The sequence below is a fragment of the Triturus cristatus genome, chromosome 4_2, assembly GCF_964204655.1.
Source record: "Triturus cristatus chromosome 4_2, aTriCri1.1, whole genome shotgun sequence".
NCBI classification, from domain to species: Eukaryota; Metazoa; Chordata; class Amphibia; order Caudata; family Salamandridae; genus Triturus; species Triturus cristatus.
The window spans coordinates 900170911-900190132 of record NC_140586.1 but is presented as its reverse complement, the minus strand read 5'-3'; the positions used below and the strand labels follow the sequence as shown (position 1 = coordinate 900190132).

Genomic DNA, 19222 nt, shown 5'->3' with positions numbered 1-19222 from the left:
TTGTTCTGCCTGTGTGTGGATGTCACAGTTGACAGCCTGCCTGTTCATTGTGCACATTTGTGTTTGCAGGTTTGTGTGAGAGCATTTCCTTGGTGTGTGCCAGCAGTTGGATTTTAGCTCAAGCCTGCTTGCACTGCCACATTTATAAGTCTGGCTTTTCCCCTCACTGACCCATTCCATGGATTCCATATGCTTTGCACCTCCTTACCCATCTGCAGTTGAGATTGTGGAGTCTTTATCCAGTGGCTTATAGAGGCCAGAGAATCCCTGGTTACTGCAGTGTTTGGCGCCAGGATCTGAGTCAAATATTCTTTTTCGCCTAAAACCCAGCAATTGTGGTATCTCTCAATTATTTTGGGATTTTTTTTCCCCTTAAAATCACCATTGTTCATGTGTTTCGGTACCGTCACTGACGAGTGGCGCTGTTGAGAGTGACAGGATAGCTAGCTGGTGTAGGAAGACTCCCTTGCTTCCTACTTAAGGTAAGAGTTTGCCATACCTCGACATTAGTGTTACGACAGGTTTGTCCTGACAGCATGCTTCCCAAAGGATGATGATGGTGGTGGTGAAAGACCATCATTCCTGCTCGTCACTGGGCGCTATCCCTTACACCAGCATAAGCGTCAATCTTATACTCCTGGTGCACAATGAAATCCAAGAGTAGAGTTCCCCTCGCCAGCAGGCCTGCAGGGGGGCTGTCTGACTTCTCGTCATCGGAGAGAGGAGAATCTGTGTGTGGGCCGTTGATGCTGTTGAAGATATGAGTCAGGCGCAGAACAATCACAAAAAAGAAAAAATAAGTATTCTAAGACTGTGTTCATTTTTAGCTCCCTCTTTCCTCAAGAGATAGTCTTAAAATGTAGGCCTCCCCTTTAAGAGAGTTTGTGGCAGCAGGCCATTAGGGCCACTCACCTGATGCTGAGAAACGCGCCATCAAAGGATCAGCGCTGCCCCACTTCAGAGCGTGGTGTGGCTTGAATATTTCATCTTTGAGACTTGTGTTTTCAACTTATGTTGCTGTAGATAACATGCTGTACACTCTGTCCTCTGGTGTTGGGACTCCTGGGTTAGAGGTTGTTTTTCTTTGAAGGACTTTCGGTTTGATGTGACTCATGAGAGCTCCTGAAACCCACAATGCACCAGGACAAACTCCACCTCAGATTTGCCCCCTTTTGGTAAATGTATACATGGATAAATGAATCATTATAGGTGTCCTGGAGAAGGAACATAGCACAAAGATTTAAGCCGCAACGCGTTGGCATACTGCTAACTCGCTAGCTGTCTTTGTACCTCCTGGATGCAGCTGACCCTCCCTTCATGCAAGTATCAAAGGAGGTATCGCTAGTCACCTCAAAACTGCAAATCCTTCAGACAAAAATAATTCCTAATGTTATATATGCTGTGGGCAGAGCCATTTTCACAAACTCTCTAATTTACAAAGTGTTCTCCCAGTGTCGTGTCAGAAGCCACAATCTCTTAACTCAGCAGCTTGGCTCGTATAAGTTTGTTGATTTGGACTTGCCTGCATTTATGCTGGTTTTGAGACACTAGAACATTCTAGACAAATGTTGTGAGATTTCTTTCTTTTTCTTTTAAGTTCAAGAGAGTCTCTGTTGGGTGTGTGCATATAAAGGTAGTCATCCCCTGAACGTGTCTCCCCTGCATATCATCCCACATCTTTTGCAACTACCAGACACAGGGCTTGTTTTCCTGAAGGATTGTTGATCCCTGGCTCAAACGTAGGAGCAAAACTATTAACTTTGAAAACTGATGTGTCTGGACTGCTAGCCCGACACCCACGTGAGAGTTCTGCGGCAAGGAGAAGAGGAGCAGAGCTGGTTTCCTCTGAAAACAGTGAGAGCGGACCTACCGTTGTAGCTAAAGCGTGGTAAATGGAACAATGCTTCATTCACGCTCCTTTGGATATAAATTTAGCGCTTTAGGTTAAGTAAATTTTACCCAACTGACCTAAATAGGTATGTAATTGTATTCATATAGCGCTTACTACCCCTGACGTGGCGTTGAAGTGCTTTTTGGTGAGTAGCACGCTACTCTGGAACCCAAAGGATTAATGGTGAATTAGTATAGGGAAAAATAAATTAATTTGAGTGGTGGATGGAGAGTCTGTTAGTTTGAATAGGATTAAGGAGGTCAGAGGAGGGAAGAGTCTAGATAGATCAGACTAGTAGAATGAGGTTTGGGGTGAGTCAGAGTGGAGGTAGAGGATATTTTGAGAGGTATAGGATGAGACGGAGTAGTGCATTGGACAGAGTTGAAGACTTGTTTTTCTTTCTTTCCTCAGTGGGAGTTAAGTAATAAAAATAGAACTATATATATATATATATATATATATATATATATATATATATATATATATGTATAAGGAAAATAATAAGAGATAAAACATTTTTATTGCATAAAGTTCCATATGTGCAAGCATTGATAGATATTTAAAAAATCAGACTTTCAGATGTTGCTGTACGTAAAAGGTAATTTATTTTTGTATTTTTATAAGGCTTTTTTCTAAATATTTTATTTTAGTTTTATTAGTGAAGCATTTATAGATACAATTGTTTTGATCATATTTACGTATTGATAGATGCAGAGAAAAAAAAACCTTAAGCATCTAATCAATTACCTTATATGAAAACTATGCAGTGACCTATAAACATGTTAACCATAAAATGATTAAATAATTCTTAAATATATATTTTTAACCATAAGTAATGTATGCACTTGTTAAGCAGACCTAAAGAATATCTATATATTTTTAAACCATAAGTCGTACAGATTTAGTAAAAAGAAATGCACATATATAAATACACGTGATTGCATTTATACATATTTACATGCACAGGCATATGCTGTATATTTGTGTTTGTGTGTGGTATGTTATTTTTTTTAAGAATCTGAACAACTGAATTACTGTAAATGTAAACACACAATGGATTCACAAACGAGCACATCTTTATGCTGACATAGGCATTTATAGAGTAATAAACTGCAAAAGGTGCTATAGCTGTGAAAAGTGAAGCGATGCAGCACTAGTGTGGGTTAAACATGTAGTAAATAGCAAGAAAAAAAGCTGCAGCACGTAAACAAACCAATGGATGTCTGGTGTTTGGAGCTTTGGATTTACTGCACTTATTGGCTCTTTGGGGTTCTTTAGTCGATGAAAGTAAGACAGTCCAGTGTTCTAGTTTAGATGATGTTTCGACTCCTCTTAGTAAATTGCGCTAGGTCATCATCAGGGCTGTGCCAAAGACATTAGTGGTGTAGCCACTGTTCTATATTGAGTACCAAGTAATCAATGCGTATATGGTAGTTGGTGCCCAGGGGATGGAGAAGACAGCAGAGCTGTCTTCAGAAAATTGCAAAGCCAGGCACAAATCAATGTTGCCGGAAATAAAGGCACGCCATGTCAGGAGACAGTTTTCTTGTCCACACCAAGTACAGGTGCCCAAATTGCAATATTGCTGCTGATTTGCTAACGTTATCAGTGCTCGATTCTTACTGTCCTCCTATCGCCAGCGGTGGCGATCGAAGAAGCGTGGTTTTATTCAAATAGTAAAGACATGCATGCACATAGGTTTTCTTACTGCTGCGCTTAAAATACTCGACCATTGTGAAAAAGTATCAAATATTTTGCTGCTTGTGCCATTACCTCTTGTGCTCTACACATACGTCATCTTTTGATTCCTTTTCATAACACTGCAGCCTGTTTAACAAAATGGCTCTTTTCCAACTTCCATATTGTTGTAGACCAAGGAGTTGCTTCTTTGGGGCAATACACACAAAATGGTGCTACTGTTACCAAACACTTACTCTACCAAAGAGCCAGACCTATCAACTTTGCAATTGCACATTTAATAAACGAGAGACGTATTGGCTTTGCCAATGCTTGTTTGAATTTGTACAGGTGTTTATTCGTAGATGATTTCCATTAGGGTAGAAGCGATTTGGTGTGTGTTAGGCCTGAGGATGTTTTGGTTGTGAGCTTGTTAATGTTAGTGTATGAGGTAGGTCTGCCAAGCTTATTCAGGGGATTACGAAACCTTGTGCACGCAGCAGTGTTCGTGTCGAGCTGAGTGTGCACACTGGTGCTTGTGAAGTGCATTTGAATGAGTCTCCCATAAGAATGCGTATTGCCTGGGCAAATGTGCACATATCAAATATAAGCAGTGCACAATATTGTGATTGTACATGTTCTGACCTTGATATTGCCCCCTCCAGGATGGACAGTCCAGAACTATTCGACAGTTTCAGTTCACGGATTGGCCAGAGCAGGGTGTGCCAAAAACTGGCGAGGGCTTCATCGACTTCATTGGCCAAGTGCACAAAACCAAGGAACAGTTTGGGCAGGATGGACCAATCTCTGTGCACTGCAGGTGAGTTGTGCCCTCTGTAAGAATGGGATCAGAAGAGACCTTGGATGTGTGCGCCTAGTGTAAGTGCTTATCACTGTGCATGTAAGGCAGGTGGGAGCTCTGTGCATCGCATGTGCATCTTCAGCCCTGTGAGGGTGATACAAAGAGTGCAAGTGACTGTGTGGGTGATAAAAAGGGTGCAAGTGACCCCTTACACTTTGAGGGTGGACAGGAGGCAGGTGGGGGCATATCTCCTTCCTATAATACTTCATAGTTGGTACTACTGTGCTGTAATACATGCTTTTCACACTCTTCAGGCATGAAGTATTAATTATGCATAGGTAGGCGGGTGGATGGGAGTGTTCGCGGCCAAACAGAAATATTACATGGGTTGTAGCGTGGTGGCTAGGTACGAGTGGAATGTAGTGCGGTGGCTAGGTATGGGTGGAATGTAGTGCAGTGGCTAGGTATGGGTGGAATGTAGTGCGGTGGCTAGGTATGGGTGGAATGTAGTGCGGTGGCTAGGTATGGGTGGAACGTAGCGTGGTGGGTAGGTATGGGTGGAACGTAGCGTGGTGGGTAGGTATGGGTGGAATGTAGTGCGGTGGCTAGGTATGGGTGGAACGTAGCGTGGACGCTAGGTATGGGTGGAATGTAGTGCGGTGGCTAGGTATGGGTGGAATGTAGTGCGGTGGCTAGGTATGGGTGGAATGTAGTGCGGTGGCTAGGTATGGGTGGAATGTAGTGCGGTGGCTAGGTATGGGTGGAATGTAGTGCGGTGGCTAGGTATGGGTGGAATGTAGTGCAGTGGGTAGGTATGGGTGGAACGTAGCGTGGTGGGTAGGTATGGGTGGAACGTAGCGTGGACGCTAGGTATGGGTGGAATGTAGTGTGGTGGCTAGGTATGGGTGGAACGTAGCGTGGTGGGTAGGTATGGGTGGAATGTAGTGCGGTGGCTAGGTATGGATGGAACGTAGCGTGGTGGCTAGGTATGGGTGGAACGTAGCGTGGACGCTAGGTATGGGTGGAATGTAGTGCGGTGGCTAGGTATGGGTGGAACGTAGTGCGGTGGCTAGGTATGGGTGGAACATAGCGTGGTGGGTAGGTATGGGTGGAATGTAGTGCGGTGGCTAGGTATGGGTGGAACGTAGCGTGGACGCTAGGTATGGGTGGAACGTAGCGTGGACGCTAGGTATGGGTGGAACGTAGCGTGGACGCTAGGTATGGGTGGAACGTAGCGTGGTGGGTAGGTATGGGTGGAATGTAGTGCGGTGGCTAGGTATGGGTGGAATGTAGCATGGATGCTAGGTATGGGTGGAATGTAGCGTGGATGCTAGGTATGGGTGGAATGTAGTGCGGTGTCTAGGTATGGGTGGAACGTAGCGTGGTGGGTAGGTATGGGTGGAACGTAGCGTGGTGGGCTTCAGGTACAGGTTAGCTGAATGTGAAAGATGACGGTGTGAGGATGTGCACTAGGGTGCAGTAGTGCTGGGAGATGGTGTGATGACACACCTGTAATCTTAGTTACTCCTGATCCACTCCTTCCTTGTCGCAGTCCTTAGGAAATGAGGGCGTCTCCCTCCTTAGACTGGCAAACCCTCGTCTCCATCTGTAGTTCTTGTGTTGTGTTCACACTGACAAACACACCCCTCGGTTCTGTAATACCCACCCCGGATCCTGACACTGCCAGTAACACCACGCGTTGGATAACAATTCAAGGGCTCGAAAGGTGGGATGTTGGACTGTGAAGAGATGATCTTGGATCAGGAATAATGAAGGCTACATTTAAATATTCAGACAGCTACTTCCCCGTCCCGCCTTCCTCGTCAGTCTTTACGAAAGGAGGATACACACTACTGTCACTGGGATGGGAAATTTCAGGATCGAAAAAATACAGTCCTGTTAGATGCAGAAAGGAAAGTTTATTGAAAGTATTTTTTCTTATTCTAGCTTTTTTTTTTTATCAGTTGGTACACAGGCCAAAACAAAAAAATCAAAAAGGGGATCCTAATTTCTGTGTATCCACATCTAATCTGTAATGTTTCCCAAAGGCATGCAGTGAACGCCATATAGCAGCTGTGCAGCGCTCCTTCAGAACAGCCCTTGAAGTTGTGCACAGGAGGCTGCTGCTCTTGTTGTAGAGCCCCTGTGTGCAGGAGGATATGCTGTGATTCCTTGTTCCACGTGCAGTAACTCACTCCCATCTATTTCTAGCTGCAGTCATTGGTGTATTTCCCTTTCCATCCATCCAAAAAGAAGCTAAGAAGGAACAGGATGAGCTAAAAGGCTTTGCTCAGGATAAGTAATGCGTGGCAAACCTCTAAGGTGTGTGGGCTTCGTTGCAAAGGCTCTAAAAAAAGATTGTTGGAAGGATAATCTTCTGATCTAAATTAAAAAGAGGAGTTATTTTGGAATACAATCAGAATGTGACCTTAGGGTCATCTTGTCGGGCAGTATTTAGATGTAGGAAGTCATCTGTCGCTCAAACGCCTATTTCTCCTAAATGTCGAACTGATGTGATTTCTAGTTAATAAAAAAAACAAGCTGCCAATCATTCTTTTTTTCCAATTGTAGCATTTCTAAGACGCATAAAACCAAAAGCCATCTAAGCGGAAGGGAGGGAGGCACCAAATGGCAACCTTTTTCCAGTGCATAGCACACAAGAGTCTAGTAGCAGGTCCTTAGCTTTACTGAATGCATGCCTCTACCATGACAAGCAACTCATTGTTGCAAAGTTTAAACTTTAAACTCCCGTTCAACCAATGGGTGGATTAGAGCCTTATGAGACCAATATGAATGTAGGGTTCGGAAGTTTTAACAGAAGAGATTTTGACAATCTCTGTAATAAGGGAAGCCATGGTCTCCTTGGCCACATGGGACTACCAGGAGCACTCTTTCTTGTCCCTCCGTATCTTCCTGATCCCTTCAGGAGGAGAGGAAATGTAGGGAATGCATTCAGGAGAGCTGTCGGCCTTCTGACTGACAGCGCATTCATTGCCCAAACGTCTGCACATTGTCTTCTCGAAGAGAAGGCCAGTAGTTGTGCATTGGACTCCGATGCAGATCGGTCCAAACGCAGTTTGCCTGGAGACCTTATTAACGCTTTGAACACTTGTGGGTGGAGATTGACCTTTTTGGATGAAGGAAATTTCCGACTCGGTCCGCAGTCATGTTTTCTTCCCCTGGCAAGTATAGGGAGATGGGATTGTTCTCGGCCTGTAGCTCCATGGCATGAACAATTTGATGTAGAGAAACAGATGGTGTCCCCCTGTGATGGTTTACATTCACTTTCTCTGCCTGATTGTCCATCCTGACCAAAGCATAATTCCTAAGAACTGACGGAGCAAACTCTCTCAATACCAGAAATAGCTCCTTTGGCTCCTTCCAGTTCGATGTCCGGGCCGCTCCCAGTTGTGACTACTGGTTTTGAATCTTGGCATCGCCCATGTGTGTTTCCCACCCAAAGTGACCGGTGTCAGCTGCTGCTATCGACCAAGGAGGTGGTCAAGGGTCTCCCTTCAACACATGATCTTCCACCAACTCATCTCCTGTCTGTTATCGGAATCAATTTTGACGTTTCCAGACTGTTTGGATCCAAGTGTAGCAACAAATGTTGAAGCTGAGGTTTCGAATGTTGTCAAGCCTGGGCATGAAACCGTGACCCACTCGCTCTCTGCTGACCTATCACCTGGTTCCAAGAAGGTGCCCGGTATGATGGAAAAATAAATCCCCTTTTCCTCTGGGACGAGCACTTCCCCCATATCGGTTTGGAAATGAGCTCCTATGAAATGGTGATCTAGGGCTTGTGACGGCTGGAATATCTTCCATCTCAAAGGGAAACCGAAGTTTTGTGCAAAAACTGTTCTGATCTTTTGATTATAACAGAGAAGTATCACAAGTTTTCCAGTCACCAGGTTTGGAAAAATATGAATATGTTTTACAAAAGCGACTATGGAAGTAGGTACCTTGGCGACTCCCCTTGTCGCATCTGATAGACCGGATGGCAGAACCTCTAACTGGTATTGATCCTCGTCCAGTGCGAAACACAGATACTTCTGAAAAGAAAGATTAATCAAGATTTGAGAATTTGCGTCTTAAAGATCCAAGCGGAGAGGGAATCCCCTAAAACCACCGCCGCAATTAACATTTGTATGGATACCGTTTTGAATTTCTTTGATATTACAAATCAGGCAGACGAGCTCCCTGCGCGGCGCTGATGGTAGCAGGACATAGCAGAGCCCATGACGGACAAGGGCTGGAAGAAGACGTGCGCACTGGTCGGGGAGTGTCCAGAAATGCTCACTTTAAGCTAGTATATTGATATGTTCTTCACTGGACATACAGCAAGACTAAAGGGAGAATATCCAGACAGATCAGACAAATGCCCTAAATGCGGCACGAAGGAGAGGGTTATACACATACTTGTAACAAGCGCTATATAAATACAAACCTTTTTTTTCCTCTTCTATCCTTCTGCTATCTTTCCGAATCCAAATAACTGACTAACCTGTCCACCACTTAAAATTTACTTGCGTGTTTCACCATACTAATTCAACACTAATCCTCTATGGGTCCCGGAGTAGCGTTCTACTCGCCGAAAAAGCGCTTCGACGCCTCGTCAGGGGTAGTAAGCGCTATATAAATACAATTACAATACTGCATTTGTCACACTCCTACTGGTAAGCGATGGTGTACAATCTCCGGAGAGCCACCCATATAGCACTTGAGAGACATGGCCTCCTGAACCTTTCTGCATGCTCCAAAAATAGAATAATGTAATCTGGATGACATTAGTGGGGTTGGTGCTTGCTGAAAGGCGAGTGGCCATAAAATGGTTATCTCCAGTGGGGCCCACGCTGAGACCATGAAAGGCAGGTATAGAAGAATGGGCTCGAGATGAGGAAAGGCGCATGCAAGAGGGAAGGACGGCTGAAAAGGTACAGGAGAATGGGCAGGTGTAGGCTGAGATGTTGTAAGAACTAACGCCTTTCTTTCTTGGGAACAGAATAGAGTACATTCCTGTACCTTCTTCAGCAGTGCAAAATTTGTGCCAGTGGTTTCCGTTGCTCAGCACCGGCACTTAATTGCACTTATGCTAGTCTGCCACATGGTAGCGCCGTTTGTCTAATTTAGAGATGAGCACAAGAACTGCTGTTTATTAAACCAAAATACATAAAAAATGACTAAAGCCTACTGTCCAAGCTATTCTTATAGTTTTGGGGTCTGGAATAGTCAGAAGTGTCACACTTGCAGGAGTGTGATGGTTAGTAGTTGTGTTGGTGCTGTCGTTGGAAGCAACAACAGGGGCAATGGGCAGTGCGAGCTGTGTAAGCCTCCTGACGAGGGTCCTGGCACTTAGTTTTACAAATTAAAGCACTGTTCTTCTGACAGAGGCACTGGCATTATTAAATTTTTTTACATAAGTCCTACATACTTGTTTCTACTCCTGATAATAGTGCCTCTCTTTTGGGTTAGTGTTTTGGGAGTCCGCCAGAAAAATGCGCTTAGAGGAGGCAGTTTGAATTCTAGTTGGTAAAATGTGTCACCCACGGAAAAGCCGCCTTCGCGCTCGTGAGGTTTTATGTTGCCTAGGAGGAGAAAGCAAATACCTCAGTTGTGGTGTTGGTGCTTCATGAGTTTCAATAACTCTTTTCTTCTGCCGATTGCATAATCCACTTGTCCAATTGCAGACCAAGAAACTTGAGTCCCATGAAATGTAAAGGGATATAAGTGCTTTCTGTATAGAATCCTGCTTCCAAGGCACTACAGATATGCACCTTCTCCCTGCTGATGGCTCCTGGTGATGTTTCAGCCGCACAGAGACCATCGAAAGTGGTGTCTGACTGGAAGCGTGCGTCCACTCCACTGTCCCCAGAAGCTCTGTGCAGCCTTCTCCCTTTTGGATCCTTCAAAAGGAGCATGAAAGCCTCACCTGTGGTGCACAGGCAGCATGTAGCAGTGTGCGGAAGACCACACTAGACGCTGCACAATCCCTCTTTATTGGCTCCGGAGATGGTTGTCCACAGAGTCCTTGCCCTCCAAGAGAAGGAGATACTTGCAAATAGGGAATTTACTTTCAACACTTGAGGAAATTCAATGCCAACATTTATTAGTGGGGGTTGTTTACTTAGGAATCTGGGGAAACCTATTGGATCTATTTCTTTCCATTTCTATTTCAATCTGTTCCTTGTTGCTTTGTGAAGAGGCGTCGGTTGCCGATGATTCACCGGATTCACAGAAACCATCTGAGTCAATTAATTCACTTTCAGCGAAATAGTCTCTCTCTCGCTCTCTGATATGATTGACAGCCTCCATTAATGGAGCTTCTTTTACCAACTTCCCTTTTGGTGATTCAGGCTCAGTTCCATCTTCCTCCTCTGGCTCGGTTCTAGGTAGCCTTGTAGGGTCTTATAAGTGAGAGCAGCCTGCCTACCAGTGCTTGAAGATAGTCTAGTGTAATGGTGATTGTTTCTTCCTGCCTTTTAGGAGGCATAGAGGGCAAACAAACATTTAGGTTGGAATGTTACCCGTGTGACTGCCCGTGGACAGACTGTTTGCAAGCCTTCCTCCCATCACTTTTTGAGTGAGTGATGGAACAGGGGAGTGAGTGATGGAACAGCAGGCTCCCCAGTGTACCTTTCCAGCCCTCCTTGCAGGTGCACAGTGATGGCTAAAACCAGCTTCTGGAGCAGGGACTTTAAATCCCTCCACATCCATCTGTGAATCATCCATGTTCTTTAAAGTCGAGACATGGCCTGCACAGCATGGTCGCCTTCCATCAGAGCATGTCAAGACAGGAGGCATATTACCGGCACAGCTCAGCACTGCCCGGTCTGCTTCCCCGGGTTGCAGAGCTCCGCCAGATACTATAGCTACCGAGGCAGCGTGACCAGTAGAGCAGTGTGGCAAACCAACTGACAACTAGAGCAATATCTGTTGTGTAAAGGAAGAAAACAAGCACTGGTTAAGCCAATAGGCCATGCATTCATGACCTATTGGCTTGGCGAATGGTTTTTAGCCAAACTGCACAACATCGGCGATGCCAAAAACACAGGAGGGGACACAAAAGCATTGGGTGTGGGGGGGTGGAGAGTGAGGCCTGGAGGGAATTTGAAAGCGACAGGGGGAGGGCGGGAGCAAACGCAACACAGAGGCTGGAGGTAAGCAACGCAGAGGGCGTGGTGGTAGGAAGCAATTGAAAGAAACACACAGGCAAGCTCAACAGGGAAGGGGTGGGAAAAGCAGTCAGCAAACAGAAGGAAACATGGAGTGCAGGGGGACAGATGTACACATGGGTAATAGCACAAAAACACACACTCTTGGAGTGCTTCACACAAAAAAGAAAAAAGTAGTCCTTGAAAAGCAATCGGTGATACCATCCAATTAGAGATCGTGAAGATACAATGCTCCATGGGGGGCAAAAACAAGACTGACAAGCTGGGGCACGAATAAGAAGCAGGAGAGTGAGTGAGGAGTAAAGCCAACCAATGGTAAGCAGTGGGCAGGCTCTAAGCCCTTTATGTTCTCAGTAGGTCACAATATGCCTTGAGCGGTCTAGTAGGCTCGACCTAAAAACAATATGAAAAAGGTATGCACTTAACAATTCATAATGGGTAACCTATGTCCACAGGAGTGATGCACAAAAACAGACACTGTCAGGTGCCGGGGCAGGGATTATGGGTGAAAGGGGGTGTCTGTTTTATTGTAAACCTTAAAAAAAGCACAATTTATGGTAAAAATGGTTTGCCTGTCTCAGGAAGGAGACTCCCTCATTTCATAAAGGCTGGGACAAGGAAGATGAGATTAGGATGTAATGTGTTGAGTGTGGCACAGGTTTAGAAGTGATCAGGGCGGGTGTCATGTGTTGGAAATGGAGAACATCTGTGTGCATGGATGTGCCGTGTGGCTCTGGTGAAGTCCACCGGGTAGCACTGAACTCAGTGCTCAGCGGCCTTTTGTCAGAGTATCAGATTGTGTTCTTATGTATTTTGGAAGGCTTGGTGATGTAAGACCTGTTTTGGGCATGAGTCCACAAACAGAGTAAGATTCAAGGAGGGTAGTTACCAATGAGCTCATCCATTGAACAGCCCCTTGATGTGGGTCTCCCGGGCTTCTGAGTTATGACTCATTGGAATTTTGGTCGTTTCACTTGTGGTGAGAGGGTAGAAGCGCACTAGCAGGATGAGTGGGGCTGGATGTGTTGTGGTGATGTTGAGATTTGGGGGAACGAGATTCCTCCAGGGGAGTGTCTGTTCTTCAGTTTCTTGTTCAGTAATAGTTGGCTCTAAGTTTCCACTGTGATTCAATAGACAGCTAAGAGAGAGAGGTAAAAAGACTCTGAAGGTATCTGCATGTCTATTATAAGGCTTGTCGAAGGCTTAAAGTGCCCCTTCGGTGAACGAGAGGTGAAATACAGTCATATGGTGTCAGTGATTGACAGAGAGGGGCCTCTTGTAGGGTGCTGATTGCCAGCGGAGCAGTTGAACTTGAAAATTGGGTCACATTTGTGATTTTAACTAAAAGGGGACACCGAGAGAGGCGATTTAGGAGATGAAAATGAAAGATTGGCGTTGTCCCTTGGACTTTCCAATGTTGTAAATGTTAAGGCATGTTCTGTAATTAATCTATTTGGAGAAGTGCGCCCTAATTCACTTAACAAGGCTTGGTGGAAATTTCAATTTACAGGGTATCCTCACCTTCCAGGCTATGTCCTTCATCCATAGGGGCTTTCCTTCTCAACTTTGCATGGATAAGCAATGTTGGTTCAGTGTGACCGGCTGTACGTTGCAATACTAGCATGCTGGCAGGATGTAGTAGCTTGTGAGAGGCAGCCTATCATCAGTAACATCATTTCTTGGGCTAGTCAACAAGCGAGCGCGGGAAATCAGTCCTGGACTATCTTGGCGAATTCACCCAGGAGATCTTGAAGGCAGCAGCATGGTTTTCTCTACATGCCTTTGCTGAGTATTACTGCACAGACGGATGAATAGTCCGGATTTAGTAGACGGTTCCTGCAGCACTGTCTCCTCTCTGGTTCTCGGTCTCTCTAACTTGTTGGGTTCTGCCACAAAAATCGTCCTTTAAATCTGGCAGGACATAGTGTCCAATTGATGCTATGACCTGATGACAACATTTGAATTGAATTGAATTGAAAAGCATTTATAAAGCGCCTGGTTACCAGAAGGCATCCCCGTACTTATTCTTGGCCCCCACTCCCTTACATATGATCCTTCTCTGTGTCCATTGGCACTGCGGATGGGAGCAATGGTGGAGAACTGAATGTTCGATGGTACGGTCTATAACAAGGCCGTCAACGCTCTGGTGCTTCTCAGTGCTTGTTTGGTACCTAACCTGTGTGCATCATTTCTGAGCCCCCCACCACCTGGCACCCGGCCTAAACACATAAAGTAAAGAATCTGTAAAAGCACCCAAGTATCAAAAGAGGAACTGTAGGTTAATAACTTGTGCCATCCCCTCCTTGTAGGACTTGTGTATTTCTCAGACTAATACTTCCTTCTGTCTCCCTGCAGTGCTGGAGTTGGACGCACTGGAGTATTTATTACTCTTAGTATTGTGCTGGAGCGCATGCGGTACGAAGGTGTGGTAGATATGTTCCAGACTGTGAAGACCTTGAGAACACAACGACCTGCAATGGTGCAGACCGAGGTAGGTGGTTTGAGCAATCCTGCTGCTGGGGTACTCTCTGGACTGCTTGGTCTCCCGTCTGCTCTGGGCTCTCTTCCTCTATACCGCTGGTTATTTCTCAACACTCCTCTTTCGCCCGTCTGCTCTGGATTCTCTTTTCGGTCTCAACACTCCTCTTTCGCCTGTCTGCTCTGGATTCTCTTCTCTGTCTCAACACTCCTCTTTTGCCTGTATGCTCTGGATTCTCTTCTCTGTCTCAACACTCCTCTTTTGCCTGTGTACTCTGTATTCTGTTCTCTGTCTCAACACTCCTCTTTCACCTGTCTGCTCTGGATTCTCTTCTCAGTCTCAACACTCCTCTTTTACCGGTCTCCTCTAGATTCTCTTCTCTGTTTCAACACTCCTCTTTCGCCTGTCTGCTCTGGATTTTCTTCTGTCTCAGCACTCCTCTTTCACCTGTCTGCTCTGGATTCTCTTCTCTGTCTCAACACTCCTCTTTTGCCTGTATGCTCTGGATTCTCTTCTCTGTCTCAACACTCCTCTTTTGCCTGTGTACTCTGTATTCTGTTCTCTGTCTCAACACTCCTCTTTTGCCTGTATGCTCTGGATTCTCTTCTCTGTCTCAACACTCCTCTTTAATCTGTCTGCTTTGTATCCTCTTTTCAGTCTCAACACTCCTCTTTCGCCCGTCTGCTCTGGATTCTCTTTTCTGTCTCCACACTCCTCTTTTGCCTGTATGCTCTGGATTCTCTTCTCTGTCTCAACACTCCTCTTTTGCCTGTATGCTCTGGATTCTCTTCTCTGTCTCAACACTCCTCTTTTGCCTGTATGCTCTGGATTCTCTTCTCTGTCTCGACACTCCTCTTTCGCCCGTCTGCTCTGGATTCTCTTTTCTGTCTCAACACTCCTCTTTCGCCTGTCTGCTCTGGATTCTCTTTTCTGTCTCAACACTCCTCTTTTGCCTGTATGCTCTGTATTCTGTTCTCTGTCTCAACACTCCTCTTTCGCCTGTCTGCTCTGGATTCTCTTCTCTGTCTCAACACTCCTCTTTTGCCTGTGTACTCTGTACTCTGTATTCTGTTCTCTGTCTCAACACTCCTCTTTCGCCCGTCTGCTCTGGATTCTCTTTTCTGTCTCAACACTCCTCTTTTGCCTGTATGCTCTGGATTCTCTTCTCTGTCTCAACACTCCTCTTTTGCCTGTATGCTCTGGATTCTCTTCTCTGTCTCAACACTCCTCTTTCGCCCGTCTGCTCTGGATTCTCTTTTCTGTCTCAACACTCCTCTTTTGCCTGTATGCTCTGGATTCTCTTCTCTGTCTCAACACTCCTCTTTTGCCTGTGTACTCTGTATTCTGTTCTCTGTCTCAACACTCCTCTTTCACCTGTCTGCTCTGGATTCTCTTCTCTGTCTCAACACTCCTCTTTAATCTGTCTGCTTTGTATCCTCTTTTCAGTCTCAACACTCCTCTTTCACCCGTCTGCTCTGGATTCTCTTTTCTGTCTCAACACTCCTCTTTCACCTGTCTGCTCTGGATTCTATTTTCTAAGTTCCCGGTCTCATTCTGTATTCTCCCCTATTTGTGATTCTTTGTACTGTGGTTCATTCTATCATAATTTATTAGTCTCCTCTCTTCCAAATCTTTCCTCTGCCTGAGACTGAGCATCGCCTTGCATTGTAGCTTGTACCCCACACCGACCTTTTATGTCTTTGTGCATGCATTCTAAGATCCCTACCTTCATGACCCCACTCCTGTCATTGCCTCTGTTCAATAACCCCTTGGTCCTGGCTTCCTACCTCATGAAACGGTTCCTGAATCCTTTCTTCACATACCTCCTTCCAACTCGTCACACGTTTCAGGACCCATGTGATTCTTGAGCTCTTCTATTTCGGCCTTTTACTCCGTGCACGTTTCTCCTCCCTTCACGATCTCCAGCATTACACACACATCCCTGAGGCCATATTACATACCATGCCCCAGGGTGCAACAGGCATGTGCGTCTGTTAAGCAGCCATGGTGGTGCTGTAATATTGCAGAAGGGTCCACAGTTTCTTGTGCAGCCCATTCTGTAACACAGTTAGCTCTGGCACATATAATTAGGGGTGGGCGGAATTTGCGTAATTGCGTTACGCAAATCTCCGCGAAACGGTAAAAAATCTCTGCGAACACGCAGAAATTTTGCGAGCACGCGGAATTGCTTGTTCGCGATGCTTTTTTCCTGTTCACAATTGCTGTTTGCGTGCTCGGGGAAAAATATCTCGCGAACACGCATTTTTAGAACGCGAACAAGCAAAAATTTAGCGAAATCGCGGAAAGCAGACTTTTGAGCAATTTCGCGTTCTCCTCGGAACGCGAAATTACGCAAATTCCGCAAATTCCGCGAGCGGAACGGAATTTACCGCCCAGGCCTACATATAATGCACCAGCACTATCTTAAGAGAGCATTCCATAATGTTCCTGGTTGTGGCCCCATGCAAATGAGGGAAACACCTTGTTTCCGTGCCTGCGCGGCTCTATGGCTGCAGGTGGAGAGGCGGAAATGCCGTCAGGAGGCTCACTAACTGTGCGTCACAAAAAGCTGGACTACAGTCAGTGTGCCCCCTGAGGGCAGCCCTCTGGAGTGGGGAAACCGGTATCTCATGGACTCCCCAGACATCCCCCTACAGGCAGATTATCGCTGTTCCCGGTTTGAAGTGCAGGCAGGTGCCGCCTGTGCGGTGAATGATAGAAGGGCTGATTTAAGCAGCCGATCCGTCATTTACTAATTCACTGCCCCCAGGGCATCCGCAAGTTTGTGTCTCTCCTGGGGACAGCGTATTATCAGTTATAGGGCACACTGTCCATGTTTGTGCACGGTGCACCAATTTGAAGGAACAGTGCGCCCTGTTGTAATACAGCCCCTGGAGTCCTCTCAAATCTAAGATGCATGTGACCCTATATTGCTGGATGCTGCCTTATCTAGCACACTCTCTGGCTGAACCTAGCATCTGACATAACTTGTCCCTACCTCACTCAAGTGTTCTGCTACACAGTCTAATCTCAGAACTCACCACTACTGGCCATGGTTTCACATCATCAAGACCCTCTATTGCTGAACAGGATATGGCATAAGTGTTTCCTATTGCTGGACTAAGCCTCACCTGACACACTCCACAGGTCGACAGTCCTGCCTGAACGCCGTTGCCTGAATCCGGCTTATCCTCATGTCTCTTTTTAATATTCCAGGACCAGTACCAGCTGTGCTACCGGGCAGCGCTGGAGTACCTGGGCAGCTTTGACCACTATGCAACGTAACTACAGCTTTCATCTCGTCAGACCTGGGAATGTGTCGCCGCCGCCGGGACTGAGTGCCTCGTCCCGAGCCCTCAGCTGAACCCTCATCAGCTCCTCTGTACAGACGTCCCTCGGCCCGGTGATGAGTAAGCACAGTGTTCAGGACCCATCACCATGGAAACATTTCGGGGCACGGGAGCAGGAGAGCCTCAGTTTTCATTTGCTGGGATGCGCTCCACTTGCTTCCGCTTGTCCATCCTCTCTGTCACCTCTACTCTCATGAAGCCATTGTGTTGATTTCCAAGGGTTTTATACACTACAATGTTGACAAAATCATGTTTTTTTTTTAAAACGAAAAACAAATCATGTTTGACCCGCAAGATAAGTCTTGCAGCTACAAAAAGTGCTAGTGGCAAATGTTAACTTTTATATGTATCATTTATTTTTTTTAATTGTTAGTTTCTATTTTAGCCATTTGATTATTTGTACTGTATGATCAGTTTTTGCCCTGTTGGTTTCAGGGACACAAATACCATGCCAAAATTTCAACTGGAGGCCAACTGCTCTTAATCTTTTAAAACTTTATTTTAGGAAACATTTCTGTATTTGGGATGGTTTGGGTAGGGACACAGTGGAGTGGATTTCATCATCTAAACAGAGAAAGCTGCTCGAGCACATGAATTGAGCCACTTGCACAGAAACTGGTGGTCTGGTTATTTGGCAGTAGGATTGCATTTGTGAAGGATGCTGGTCCCTACCCTTTTACCCTTCCCGTATTTCATGGGTATTAACAGCTGCATCTGTCTTTTACGTTCGGTGGGAACAAGCAAGTGAGAGAGAGAGAGAGGTGCCAGCAGAGAGGCAAAAACACAGCAAGCTTTCGCCACTGCCCTCTATTCCCTTCGAACAATCTTTAAACCCCGCAGGAATACTTTATCCGCTTCCCACGTTGCTTCCAAACTTCTTATTGACTCTGGACCCAACGGGGAGGCAGCAAAGACAGCACAATCTCAAGAACTGCCACAGACCTCCCGCTGTGGCAACTGTGGTACTTTCTGTGGTGGAGTTGGGGGTAGCGGGTCGAGGGGCAAGGCAAGGGCTGTCTCGTTTCCACTTTCGCATTCTCGATTACTGTTCATGGGCCTCAGCTCCATCCGGACTTCTCATACAACAACAAAAAACCAATGTGGCAAAAAGACTACTGTAACTTTACTGATAATATATATTAATACAACTTACTATATCAGGCCTGCACTACAGGAGGAGGGAGGCTTGGCCATCTCTTAGTGCAGTACTACTTAAATCAAGGTGGTGGAAGGTTTAACTAACTGTATTATCAAATGTATTCCGCATACTGAAAATCTGCAGCAAGCAAATTGGATTCCACGCAGGGCTTGTATCGCTGGAGAAAAAATTCATTTTTACCTTGTGGGATGCATTAGTGCTGTAGGAGTTCACTCTGTTGTACACAGTCTGTTTTCTATTTGTTAATAAAAAAAGTAAAAAATAAACACTGCAGCACTCTTGCTTGATTCCAGATGTTAATAAATTGAAAAATGTTTTTTTTATTCACTTGTCTGGGCTGTGCAGTTATTTCAATTTCTACAGATTGTTGTCTAGAATGCCCCTCAGTAACATCTTTAACTGTGTTGTGGAAGTTATGAGAAGGCAATGAAAACTGATATCAATGCAAAACAATTTTAAAAGCCAGAAAGTTACAATTAAACATGTGCTGGTATTGTGGTAAAGGGTTATGACTCACGTAAAGATTATTTTTTTAAGATTTGCGCTTTGCAGTTTCTTTACAGTCTCAAAATGGGGGCGGAAACTGTGAGTTTTAGATGCATATTATTTGAAGCCTCATGATAGCTATGAGGCACAACATACACTGTCTCTTCCAGCAGTCCAAGTGTGGCCCCAGCCTGAAGAAAGTCAGA

The 19222-nt window shown here is 45.4% G+C and overlaps 1 protein-coding gene across 6 annotated transcripts in view; it reads left to right on the top strand.

Moving 5' to 3' along the window:
• PTPRF (protein tyrosine phosphatase receptor type F) overlaps nucleotides 1–18853 on the top strand; it is a 746312-nt gene extending 727459 nt beyond the window's left edge. For all 6 annotated transcript variants that reach the window (XM_085602951.1, XM_085602956.1, XM_085602955.1 and 3 more), the window contains 3 exons: nucleotides 4234–4388; nucleotides 13898–14033; nucleotides 17238–18853. In XM_085602951.1, coding sequence (XP_085459077.1) covers nucleotides 4234–4388; nucleotides 13898–14033; nucleotides 17238–17306 — 360 coding nt within the window. In that variant the 3' untranslated portion in view covers nucleotides 17307–18853. The remainder of the gene's footprint in view (nucleotides 1–4233; nucleotides 4389–13897; nucleotides 14034–17237) is intronic.
• The last annotated feature ends 369 nt before the right edge of the window (nucleotides 18854–19222 follow it).